At 44.3% G+C, this 13,531-nt stretch overlaps 1 protein-coding gene across 5 annotated transcripts in view; it reads right to left on the reverse strand.

Moving 5' to 3' along the window:
- The window catches only part of CSMD1 (CUB and Sushi multiple domains 1), a 2,044,057-nt gene that overhangs the window by 11,214 nt on the left and 2,019,312 nt on the right, over nucleotides 1-13,531 (reverse strand). For 4 of the 5 annotated variants that reach the window (XM_086703086.1, XM_086703088.1, XM_086703084.1 and 1 more), the window contains 6 exons: nucleotides 12,883-12,994; nucleotides 9,823-10,002; nucleotides 8,491-8,535; nucleotides 5,803-5,964; nucleotides 3,260-3,372; nucleotides 2,592-2,679 (listed from right to left, as the gene is read on the reverse strand). In XM_086703086.1, coding sequence (XP_086559212.1) covers nucleotides 2,592-2,679; nucleotides 3,260-3,372; nucleotides 5,803-5,964; nucleotides 8,491-8,535; nucleotides 9,823-10,002; nucleotides 12,883-12,994 — 700 coding nt within the window. The remainder of the gene's footprint in view (nucleotides 1-2,591; nucleotides 2,680-3,259; nucleotides 3,373-5,802; nucleotides 5,965-8,490; nucleotides 8,536-9,822; nucleotides 10,003-12,882; nucleotides 12,995-13,531) is intronic. The other variant, XM_086703085.1, reaches the window with a different exon arrangement.

Raw genomic sequence — 13,531 nt, forward strand, 5'->3', positions numbered from 1 at the left:
TCCATTGTATGGATATAGCACGCTTTGTCTGTTCATTAGTTAACAGACATCTGGCGGCTTCCACATCTGGGCTATTGGCAATAATGCTCCTACAAGCATCGGGCACACAGTTTTGTGTAAACATATGTTCTTACGTGTTCTGCTGGCCATGCCTGCAGGAGTGAAATGGCTGCATCTTTTGGTAACTTTCTGTGTAACTGCTTGATGAACGGCCAGGCTGTTTTCTACAACACCTGCACCACGGTTACATCCCGTCCGTGAAGTAGGACAGCTCCAATCTATCCACAATTTTGCCGCCTCTCACCCACATGACCATCACCATCCCAGTGCTGTGAGATGGTGCCTCACTGTGGTTTATGTTTCCTGAATGACTAGTGATGTTGAGCAGCTTTTCGTTGCTTATCGATCATGTGTACCTACGTGGAGAGAGGTCTATTCAAATCCTTTGCTGACTTTTCAGTCAGGTTATTTGCTTTTGTTTTCTTGAACCTGAAAAGCCCTTTCTGTATTCTGGAATACAAGTCGCTTAACAGATGCATGTTTTACACTGGTTTTCTTCCATACTGTTTGCGTGTGTATGTGAGGTTGGGGGTGGGGTGATTCAGTTTAAATGGGGAAGCCAATTTATCATTCGGGTTCCTACTGGAGTTTCTGCATTAGGGTGGTCTTTCAACCCACGCTGGTTTAGTATCCATTTAAAGATCACTGTCTTCCCGTTTATCTACTGACTGTAGATGATTAAGAGGCGGTTTATTTTCATCCATGAAAATAGGGGTTAGCCAAACTAGTGAGGCGAACTATTTTTCCTGACAATAAACTCATCATCACGTGGGAATAAAGATTCCGTGCTAAAGCAGGCTGCTATTTTGTCGGATTAGGAAGACATGGTGTCATGCAAGGAAAGGGGCAACAGCACAGTGATTGTACAGGCCGGGTTTGTCGGGTGAGTGAACCCAGAAGTCCACGGGGGATGGCGCACAGCTCCCCGGGGCGTCCTTACGCGGAATTACTGGAGCATGTGCCGGGGGAGAAGGGAGGGCGCGTAACTCTAGGGTTTTTGGCTTAGAGCAAGAACAAACTTGACTCATCATTAGCGTTGGTCCAATGCATTTACTCTATGTCATTACCTCAAAATAACACAGCCCAATTTAAAGTACCACTGCTCACAGTGTAATTTAAAGCTCTTCTAGTTGGAGCTACTGCATTTGGAATGGTGGCATTAGAGTAGTTTACGATTGATTACTCTTTTTGGTAGAGTTTTTATTTTAAATATAATAATACACAGGTCGGTATGTGTATCCTTTGGAACCCCTCAGTATCTTGGTAAGAGTCTTATGAACTGAGTCGTGAGTGATAATCGTCACAAAATATTATACCCCTGTGCCTCTGAAAGGCAGCTCAGAGGTCAAAGCCTATATGGATAGAATGTTCCCCCCAAATTATTATGTTAATAGTGTTCTACAAGTAGGGTATAAAGTAGTCTATGTTGTTCAGGAGAAATGGGATGCTAATCGCATTACAAACATGTGTTTTTTCATCCCCGTCAGCAGTGACAACCGCAGCGACTCTCGTGTGCAAAGAGCTTCTGCGTGCACAAAGTGAACGCTTTCCGCTGTCTCTTAATCTTCCCGACCACCCAGAAGGGACTTCCCCGCTGAGATGTCAGATGAAGACAGGCCCAAGAAGATTCTAACTCCTCCTCGATTACAAAACTAGCTGGTAGATGGGGGAAGAGTCTAACCTAGTGAATTTTTTTTTCACATATTTTCTTTCTCCGATAACTAAGGTAGAAATCAAGTAGCAGAGAAAGATCGGAAGCAGGGAAGGAGGATCTATCTGTCTATCTGCAGTAAACTTTTTCTTCCTGTAGAAGTCATGCGCCTCTCTCCCCGTCAATATACGGTCCTCACTTCTTTAGTGAAATACACTGAAATAGACTGCTTCTTATTAAATGTGACACATTGCATAAAACTATTGATTTAAGCAACTATGATAGTCGTGTGAGGTGCACGAGGAAGAGTTTTCCACACTTGACCGGCTGGAATCTCTAAAGGCAGAGTCTCTGGGCAGAGTCAGCTTGTCCTTCTCTGCCTGGACACCTCCTGAATGGAGGGCCCTGGTGTCTGTTTCTACTGTTCCCCAGAATAACTGCTTTAAAAATCTGATGTTCTGATCATTAAAAATGGAAAACCTTTGTTGCCATAATATACGTTTCTTAGAAGTTAAAGAGTTTTCCGTGCTTTCTTGGTTACTCTGAGTCCCTCTTCTAATTTTCTTCGGGCTATGTAGTTTACTTAGTTCCTTAATTGAGCTTCACCTTTGCTTCACTGTCTCCGTGTTTTTAGTATCTCTTCATATAGTAAGGATACTAGTTCCATATCTGGCCTACATACTGCATTCTTCCAGCTTTGTATTTGTCGGTTCTGCTGTGCCCAGCACTTCTTTTCCGTTCTGTTGTAAAACACGGTTGTCTCTCCCGATACTTTTGTTTATGTTTCCTCCAAGGTCGTGGCCTTTCCATTTCTTTTCAGCACAATAACGTGAAGGCCAAGTTGACATGTGCTTTAAAAAAATAACATGCGAGCATTTACCTTGCCTTTCCAGCTTGAATTTTCCGAAGTCTTTTCCATGAATGTCACCTTGAAAAGTAAATCCTCCCCTTTCAAGTCCTGATGACACCTGATGTGCATGAAGAAGAGAAAAACAATGCGTGGTGGGGATTAATAATACTCTGTTCTGTCATAATAGAACTGTATTCTCACAGCTAGATAGTACAGGTTAAATATGGTGTCTTGTGTCCTTCCTTCCAGTGACACGTCAGTAGTTAAAAACTGGAAAAGACACACGTGAACGAGGACTAACATAAATCCTCACTATTTCATTTTCACCACGAAACAGGTAGTAAAATCGAGAACATGTGCATGGGTTGTAAAGGGGGACAGATACAGGAATTCATATATAACCTACGTCATGTTAAACTCACTTTGTGACACACTCTTGGCTGGGGAGCATCACATGAGGCCGCATACCCTTATGTTGGACAATGAGTCGGCACACAAACGATGGTTAACTTGCAAAGAAGGATATTAGTGGCGCTTGTTAAATTTCTATCTGGGAATGACTTTTTCTTTAGAACTGTCAGAGCGGTTACGCAATGGCCATGTTCAGACTTTGGGGTGGAATGTGGGGTTACATACAGGACGTGGGTCTAAGTGCCTGTTCTGTCCCTGTGTGATGACCATTCACAGGAAGTACTTACATAGCCATCTAGTCCCCAGTTGTCATTTTCAAACTTGCTTACAAAAATATCTGCGGGACCTTTAATTTGGAAAGCCTTCAGAAGTAAGTGAGCTTCTTCCTTCTTGTAAACACCTACGGAAAATCAAAGTCGGTTATTCTTACATTGGAGGATTTCACAAGGGTTAATAACTCAGGCGTTCAATCCATTTGATTTGGAATACGGTACAGAGAGGACAATATCAGAAGTAATGGAAATTATTGCTGTTATTTTTATATTTGAGCCTCAGTACTTCTGTTTTCCACGTACCCATCCGCTGCATTGCATTCGACGTCTTTATCCCACAGAAAGAATAAAGGTTATACACACTCAGTTATATTATTGTTTTAATCTAGCTTTTTAAATTCATATTTTGGTCATTTGTGAGGACAAAGAGACCCCAGCCAGAAGCCCTAATATAGCTACCTCTTGTTTTGTTTTTGATGTTTATTTATTTTTGAGAGAGAGAGAGAAAGAGAGAGAGAGAGAGAGAGAGAGAGTGAATAGAGGAGGGGCAGAGAGGGGGGAGACACAGAATCGGAAGCAGGCCCCAGGCTCCGAGCTGTCAGCACAGAGCCCGACGCGGGGCCCGAACTCAAGAACCGGGAGAACATGACCTGAGCCGAAGTCGGATGCTCGACTGACTGAAACCCAGGTGCCCCTAAATATGGCTCCTTCTAAAGACAGAGTGAACAGCACGGCGAGCGGAACGTGCCGAGCATCCCTGAGTAGCCGGTGCGGTTCTGGGCAGGACAGACCGCACAGTTACACCTCTCGTGAGGCGGCGAGAATGACACTTAACAGTACGGCCCAGAGATGAGGTGACGTGGCGAGGCGCAGGCGGGGACTGTGCTGACAGCCAGAGCTCGCTCCCCACCCCATGGAGGAAGTAGGTAAATAAGTAAACAAACAAGTACTAAATGAATAATAACCTAAAACCAAAATGTCCTCCGTGCCGAGAACACGGGGTCAAAGGAAGATGCTGCTGCCCGTTCCAGAAAATGCGGCCGTGAGCTACTAATTCACACTAACTGCTAACTAACTAGAGAAGCTAATCTCTACTGTCCCAGGACCCGGTCTCCGCTGGTGGGCACACGGGGTGGAGGGGAACCAGTGGGGCCCAGCTGACAAGAGGGACTGCCCCAGGCCTTCTGGGCTGGTCTTCCTCCCGCCCTCAGCAGCTCCGTGTTGTTGGCATTACATCCAACCTCTAAAACTCTGAAGCCCAGGGCTACACGCTCTAGGGAGACGTAATGAAATACGGTCTCATGTGGCAAACAGCCACCCCCACAGGGCCTCAGTGTGGCCGCGGCTGGCTCTGCACGCTCTGCCTTCTTCCTCCCTCCCTCTTCAGGGAGCCACCTTCTTTGAGAAAGGAATAAATCCAAACTCTACCAGGAGAAAGATTAAGCCAGGCAGCTGGGGAAGACTGAGGGATCTGGACATTTAAAAAAGTTCCTGGGTGGATTTTGATGACGGGTACCTTTGGGCACGTTGCCTAATCACTTTTCCAGTTATAGGTTCAACGTAGGAAGTCGCGTGTGGCTGCGAGACCGTGGGCTCACAGATAGGTGCCTGCTAAGCCTCTCGGAGTTGAAATGATTTCGCTTTTCCTCAATCCACAGCATGTATATTGGGACGTTTTCCACTTCCAGGAAGCAGGAAAGGGGAATGTGAGGAAGGGGGGGGATCTTGAGCCGCCATCATACTTTCCAGTGGCTGGAGAAAGAGCAGGTGCCATTCGGGGCCCCTTGGTATCCAGGCCCAGGGCTGGGCCTTGAGAATAGCTGAGAAAATCCCTACCCTCATGGAGTTGGTCTATAGACAAGGATACATAGCTGTGAGAAGTGAAATAAATGAGAAGATTTTAAAAGACATTATATAGTCAGAAAGGCGATACCCTTATTAAGAGTGTGGACTGGAGGTTCCAAGTGCTGAAATCCTGATTTCTGAGTTCAAATTCTACCTCTACCAAAGCACCTTAGCAAAGACACTTCATTTTTCTGGGTCTTTCTTTCTCTCTCTCTCTTTCTCTCTTTTATCATCAGTAAAGAATGTGTCTGATAAAGATGCTCATATCATAGGACAGACGTAAGAATGAGGAAGATAATATATGTTAAGTACATAAAATGGGGTCTGGCATATAAATTAGAGCTGCTTTTATTTTAACAGCAGGATGACAAATAAATCTCACGAGGACCATGAGTTGAAAACAAGGATACTGACACAATGAAGTTTGGAGACATGTAGCTCTGGATATAAATCTTACATCTTTGACTTAGTATGTCACATGCATAATCGCAAGCACATTAATTAGCTTTTCTGGGCTGGTTCTGTAATCTTTAAAAATGAGAATACCAACCTACCATGGCTATCGAGAGGATCCCATGAGACACAGCTTATGCAAAGCCAATGTAATTTTAATGAGCATTTAATAAATGGTAGCTCCCTCCTCTGTGAGGAGATAAAGGGTCTGCCTCGGCCCACATTCTTCGTTGAGGAAGATGAAACTCCTCAGGGCCTACCTGTCAATTTCAGCTCCACCTGCGAGGCTTCGAGGAAGGTCGCGTTCACCTTACTACTTGTTGCGTTGAACCAGTCAACTGTTAGAGTTGCAGGTTGTCTTTTCCCTAAATATTCATAATATCCCTTCCACACTGAATTGATAAAAAATACATCTGAAGGAACTGTGGGGGGGAAAAAAACCAGAGGAATGTTAGCGCCCACAGAAAAATTAAATTTAGATATTCTACAACACAGAGGCATAATACGTGTTGAGTGAGAGATCACAGATCATGACGGTGATGAGGACAGAGATGACCTATCCCAGGCCCTCTACGGCATGTATGCGATGGAAATGGAATGGGGAGGGAGACTGCTGTGAGATGCACCCCCACGTCTGTGTGTTGATTTGTGGGAGAAACACTTTAGGTGCCAAAACGTTCCTTTTTTAACGGAGCTGCCAAGGCCAGAGGGTGCGGTGAACCAGAGCGACTGATATGAGGTGAGGTTATTGTGTCTGATAATAAGATGTTAGACTGACCCGGGAAACCACGACCGGTTGTTCATTAACATCCAGGTCAACTCTTTGGAAGACACAGAAAGCTCAGAGAGCTGGCACATATCACCCACCAGGAACTGCCTGCCCTCGGAAAGCTTGCACGTCAAAGCGCCAGTAAAGGGCGCTCACCCAGCTCATAAAGACACAAGTGCTCTGGGGCGGGAGGTCTTTATCTCACAAGGAGATCCCAACCCACCCACCCAAGCTCTTCTATTCTTGTGAAAAACATCCCTGATTGCTAAGAAAGTTAGAGGCAACGATGTCAAATGCCATGGAGGTACGTAAAGATGCATTTCTCCCTAAATCAAGGTTTTTAGCGAATCCACTTGCTGGAACCAATTTCTAGGACACACATAGACTATCTACGTTCATGTGCCCCTTTCAGCGCAACTGGCCATCGTCCTGTCTTGCCAGCTCGGCCGTGCCTATGAAACTGAGCCCAGCTAGGGAGGCAGCCAAGAAGGAGCAAGCGTCGGCCCTTCCCGTGGCTCTCCGTAGACTCAGCTTGCGATCATAGTGCTTTTTACAAGTTTAGGAAAGGTTAAAAACTACAATACCAACATGACATAGCACACATCTGCTTATTGATAAGGGACGTTCAACACGTCTGCCTATCAGTGGCCATTTTGGGGCCCAGTTTTCAGGCAAACCTGAAAAGACTGTATTTTCCTTCACTAAAATTAACAGGCTTTAGAATCCTATCAGGGTTGTTTTCCCTACGTGAGAATGTACCCACTCGGCTGAAGCTATGAATATACTGGTTCCAGCCCGTCACTGACGAGTGGCTCTTGTTGGTGTATCAGAGGAATGGGTCATGCCTGACTGGGTGCAGGAAGGTGTAACCAGCGTCCCAGAGCTGGCTTGCTTGTATCAACATGGCCATCGGCAATGTGGTGACGGTGATCCCTGGGGGCCTTCTCATCTGTTCTGTTGCTGCTGGTTTGCAGCGTGACACGATAACCGCAAGCGGAGATTTGTTACGACGCGCTACCTCGACAGACAACCACAATTAGCAAGTCCCCTCGGAGGGAATGAGGAAAGGTGGACGGGTGAGGATGGAAGCACCTTCAAAATAAAGTATGCAAGTATCTCAATATCTGAAACAAAAAAATAAGCAAACAAAAACAGAACAAACACACCATCACAGCAACAGATTGTGTTTCCTTTCACTGAGGACAATGTTGTCTGGATAAAGACTATTGATTTCCGTATTCGGTTTGTAAATAACATTTGAATACTGATTTTAAGAAGGAGTTTTCACACTTCATGGCGTACGTTGGAAAAATTCCTTTCATCGTGTCGGGACGTTGGCCCGGCTGAGACTGCGGTGTTTTAACACAGCGTTGTGACTCAACAGGAGCGTTACACATACGGTTTCCGCATCTGATGTCAGGACAGACCTTCCTGTCTAAAAGATTGGTGTTCAGAGTCGAATAAGGAAACTGCTAGGGAAATGACCTTATATATGTACGCAAGTTTTCTATATCTGTTAAAAAAAAAAAAGGTTGACTTACATTGTAAGTTGGGGACACAATGCATGATGAAAAGAGTCTCTAACTTTATAACACAGAGGATTTGGAGCAATAAGCATGTCGCTTAGGAAACAGGACTGCATCTTTCGATTTTCTGTGTGATGCATCTAGCAAGGCACCACATACAACAAAAAGCAATAATTAACACATTGGGAGGCAGAGGATGCCTGGATTATGGAGATACGGGGGGAAAAATGGAGCTCTACATCCGATCGGTTCAAGGAAACAGCTGACGTTGTCCCAATGCCTCATTCACATCAGCTTCCGGTTTAGAGGAAAGAATCGCAACCCTCTTTATAAGGCTCTCCATTATATCACATCCTATGATCAACAGTTCGAGTCCGTTTCTGCCCACACAATGCCCGAGGCACCTTTTAATGAAACCGTGTGTGATCGTGCCGCAGGTTCTCGTCTTAAGTAAAGTGTTGTCATTCCGTTAACAAACCACCGTCAGGAAAGAAAGAAATGTGCGTGGGCTCGGCGCGCTAGGTGGCTGGATCGCTAACCCGCTCATGGTCTAGTGGAGTCGGAAGTTTGCGTGTTAAAATCTGTTTCCCTGTACAGAGTAGAGAACAAATCGCTTATGTGGTTGAGATCTAGGACTGTTCTGGAATACAAACCTGGAGTTTTAGTAACTGTCTCATTAACTTCTCCCACTCCTTTACCTACAAGTAAAAAGACAAATTATCATTTTCAAAAACACTTATTTTTGAATAAGTTTGAAAAAATGTCAAATTGAGGCAATTTTCCTTTCTCCAGATTGCTTGAAGGTACAAAATAGGAATGTCTTCTACACATCCATTTAAACCCCTACATTCACAGCAGAGTATCCTTTGTGTTTGTCAAAAAAAACCGGAGCTTAATGGTGAAAACCAGTGCAGCTGTGACAGGTGCATGTCTGTGTGGTGTGCTACAACAGAGAGCCTTGCAAACGAGGGTGGTTGATATCCATTTTCTCGATCCTATTTGGGATATGCTAGCCACCAGTGAAAGGTGGCATACAGAACAACTAAGATTTCGTAGCCTCTCTTGACTTTCCAAGTCCTCACCCAAATCAATGGAAGTACAAATCGACAGATATTGAATAACACCAAATTGTTTCCCTTGCAGGACGTTTACTTTGGTCTATCACGTCGGATTTAACTCAAAATCTCTTAGCATTTATAGGTCTGCATCAAACTACAAATTACGTTTTTAAAGTTCGCATTCTTCTGCATCTGATGGAGAAGGGCAAGGGAGACAAGAATTCCTAATTTGGAAATATAAATAGGCTTCCAGAGAATAAAACTAAAGTCACAGATTTTATTACACTCCATATTTAGTGTTTATGCCATGTAGTATTTGATGCGTGTGTGATCTGTGTTTGGTGGGGAATCTCAAAGTTCAGCTGTCATCAGATCTGACCCTGTCTTAGGGCTCTCATTTGTAAGTACACAAATACGTGGGTAATTGATGCATCACCTTCGTGCCAATCGCTTTTGTCATTTGAACCAATGTAAAGAATACACAGATGTATATCCCACCACCAAACAGCCTGTGGTCTTAAAAATAACGGCTTCGTTTATATATCCACCAATCCTGGGTGATATTTGCCCATTTTCATTAAAAAAAAAATACATTTTCCAAAAATATGGTGTGTATTATTGGCCTTTTAGCGCATGATGTTTTTCTTGAACCAGACAGCTTTTCTCTGTGGCTTCAAGTGTGACTAGCAAATAGTAAAACCTACATGTCTACTTAGACTATGCCTCCGTTGTACCAAACACTTACTACGCACACGTTCACACACACAGCTCACCACATGAAGCACAGATTCAGCTGGGGTGACCGACATCACTTCCATGATGCTGTTTACTTATGGATCTTACGACGGAAGCTAGCCCGATGGGCAGTTGATGCTCCTGCTAGGGGCTCGGCAGGGAGGGGCGTTCACTCCCTCCTCAGCGACTTACTTTTACAGACCGGTGATTTTCCCGTCCACCTCATATCTGCTTTACACGTCCTGTGCTCAGACCCGGCCGCGAGGAAGAACCCCGGATGGCAGGTGTACACCAAGGTGTAACCGAAGGTAGGGAGGTCTATCGCTCTCACGTCCGCGTGGGCTGGCGTTTCTGGCTGTCTGCAGGCGTGGGCTGAAACGGCACGCGTTCTGTTAGGAAGCACTGGCACTTTGCATAAGATAGAGTTAGAGTCTAAAGAAATCAGGAACTGCGGCAAAATTTGGAAGTGGCTGCAAAGTCAGGTTGCAACCTAAAATTGAGAGTATGGTATCTTGAAATGTCCCCAATATTCCCTGAAACTTTTAACATCATGAAAACTTGGGATTTGCCAGCTCTCCCTACCTATCATTCCTTCCCTACCCCCCCCCCCCTACTCTCCCTGTCTGCATATAAGTAAGTGTGTGTAATTAACTACGTGTAGAAATTTAGAATCTAAATCAGAGCGCTGAAATAAATAGATCACTTCTGATATACTATTAAGATCAATGATATGTCACATTTCCTTAAAAGACCATCCCTATAAGCTAAACAAACACAGATCGGCACAGGTATAGAAATACACTTTTTTTTTAAATTTATATTTCATTTTAATTTTTTTAAGTTTATTTATTTTGAGAGGGAGAGAAAGAGACTGACAAGATGGGTGGAGAGAGGCAGAAAGAGAGGGAGCGAGAGAGAATCCCAAGCAGGCTCTGCACGGACTGTGCAGAGCCCAATGCGGGGCTTGAACCCACGAACCATGAGATCAGGGTCTGAGGTAAAGTCAAGAGTTGAATGCTTAACCAACTGAGCCACCCAGGCACCCCTTCAATTTTTATTTTAAAGAGATTGAGAGAGAAAGAGAGAGAGGGAAAGAGAGAGTGCACATGTGCAAGAGGGGGAGGAGCAAAGGGAAAGAGAGACTCCCAAGCAGGTTCCACACTCTGTATGGACCCCTACTCAGGGCTCGATCCCACGACCCTGGGATCACGACCTGAGCCCAAATCAAGAGTTGGATGCTCAACCAACTGAGCCACACAGCCTGCCCCACAAAAAAGAAATATGCCTTGATTTTTGTCTGATGGCAGCTAACAAGACTGTTATTGAGTTAATTCAATAATTTTGGTAAAAATTTGATTTATGTTTAGAAAGCTGAGTGCAATGTTACAGATTCTTACTTCTCTTAAAATGCAATTTAGGAGTAAGTAAGATTGCAATGTTTAAATCTCAAGTAACTTCTTACGTATGTCTCAAGAAATGGACTTCTTCACAGATGATTATAAAACAAGTTGACAACATTAAAATTATGAATGCAACTGTTTTAAGTATCATACTATTTTCTGCTTCAGCAAACTTTCAACATACGAATACCTGATATTAGCAAGCTCCAAGATCCACAGACACAAACACACACGTGTTTGTATATGTACATATACACAGACATACAAGTCTATATGCAAATATATATACACATATATATGCATATCTGTGCACACATAATATCCACATATATCATTTGACTAGAGTATTACAGATGATAGCTTTGAATTAAATATACATCTGATAATACTGATAAATACACAAAAATCACATTTTATACACCATTAAAAGAATTTTTCATGACCTTCTACTTTTTTTGATTCTATTTTTTTTTTTTTTTTTTAAATTTTTTTTTTCCAACGTTTATTTATTTATTTGGGACAGAGAGAGAGACAGAGCATGAACGGGGGAGGGGCAGAGAGAGAGGGAGACACAGAATCGGAAACAGGCTCCAGGCTCCGAGCCATCAGCCCAGAGCCCGACGCGGGGCTCGAACTCACAGACCGCGAGATCGTGACCTGGCTGAAGTCGGACGCTTAACCGACTGCGCCACCCAGGCGCCCCTTGATTCTCTTATTTAACACAGTAAGATTAAAATTTTTTATTTCATTAAGCTGATAGAGGGTGAAATACTGACTTATGAATCGTTCCCACAATATCTTTTCTATTTCTCATGATTAAGTCACAAAATAAAATGTTACCCTACATAACAATTTGAATGATAAATTCATATGGACTTCAAAAATAACGTTTAAGGGGCGCCTGGGTGGCTCAGTCGGTTGAGCGTCCGACTCTTGATTTGGGCTCAGGTCATGATCCCAGGGTTGTGGGATCAAGACCCATTTCAGGCTCCACACTGAGCTTGGAGCTTGCTTGAGATTCTCTCTCTCTCTCTCTCTCTCTCTCCCCCTCCCTCCCTCCCTCCCCACCACCCTCTCCCCTGCTCGCTCTTTCTCTAAAATAAAAAAATAACATTTAAGATATTTCTATTAATATCATGACATATTTCATGATCCATTTTACCCTCTCTTTAATAATCTGATGTAAACATTCTAGAAGAATAATATGGGGCGCCTGGGTGGCGCAGTCGGTTAAGCGTCCGACTTCAGCCAGGTCACGATCTCGCGGTCCGTGAGTTCGAGCCCCGCGTCAGGCTCTGGGCTGATGGCTCAGAGCCTGGAGCCTGTTTCCGATTCTGTGTCTCCCTCTCTCTCTGCCCCTCCCCCGTTCATGCTCTGTCTCTCTCTGTCCCAAAAATAAATAAAAACGTTGAAAAAAAAATTTTTTTTTTAAGAATAATAGCATGGATAAGAAAGTTTCCTTTCTGTGAGTGTTACCGATGTCATTCACTTGTGTTTGGTTTAGGGCATGTTCTCAGACCTTAGCGTGCCCCAGTATCACCCACAGAGCTGGGTGATGATAGCGTGCTGTCCCTCCTTTTTGCTCCCACTGGGGTTCCAGCCCCTGAGTTTCTGATTCCCAAAGTCTGGGGCCACAGCTTGAGAATTTTAATCACTACCCAACTCCCAGGTGACGCTGATGCTGCCAGTTCTAGGGAATCAAACTCTGAGAAATTCTGGTCTAGGGAATTAGAAATGATCAAACAAACAAAAATCAGGCAATTCCTCATTATTTCCCTTGAGGGCAAACGCCTCCCAGAGGTTCGAGAACACATAGGCTGTGGCTGGCTGCGGTGGAAGAAATCACACTTACGTATACATTCTGTCTGTATTCCACTCCAAGTTAAATTTGCCAGGCAAGTCCGAGTCGTAGAACCTTGGATGTGGTAACCTTTTCTGCACCTGAAAAACACGGTGCTTCCAACCTAGAGAGGAAATCCAACATGGGCTTCAGAGGCGGAGCGGACGTGCGAGATACAATGTCATCACGCCGGAAAGCTCATTCCAGGGTAAGATACGCGAGTGACATCTCTCTTCCATGTCAGGCCATTGTTTGAGCCAGCATGGACGTTTCAACTGCATGTTATGGCTGAGTTGCTCAATGCACGAGGTGAGGATACAGGCAGGTACAGAGAACTGTGGTCATTTAAGAGGGAGTTTACTTGGGTGACGAAAGAACGCTTTTTCTCTTTCCTTTTGGCCCTCTGTATCTTCAGATTGTAATAATTTCTTTCCCTTTTCCATTATTTCCTGCTATCCCTATTTAAGGTGTTGGCTTTACCCAATTGCTTTTGTTGACACTGCTGGGGATTGGCCAGCTCCTGCTCTATCGTAGAATCTCTCGAAACTCAGTCTATCCTCCTGAAGCAGCAGATACTTGGACTCTTTATTGCCACCCGCATGCCTGAAGTATCTTCCCAATAGACCTTCACAACCTCCCCTACCCCCCCCCCCTTAGTTGT

This window comes from Puma concolor, chromosome B1 (genome assembly GCF_028749965.1).
Source record: "Puma concolor isolate L17-30 chromosome B1, mPumCon1.1.hap2, whole genome shotgun sequence".
In the NCBI taxonomy this organism is placed as follows: domain Eukaryota; kingdom Metazoa; phylum Chordata; class Mammalia; order Carnivora; family Felidae; genus Puma; species Puma concolor.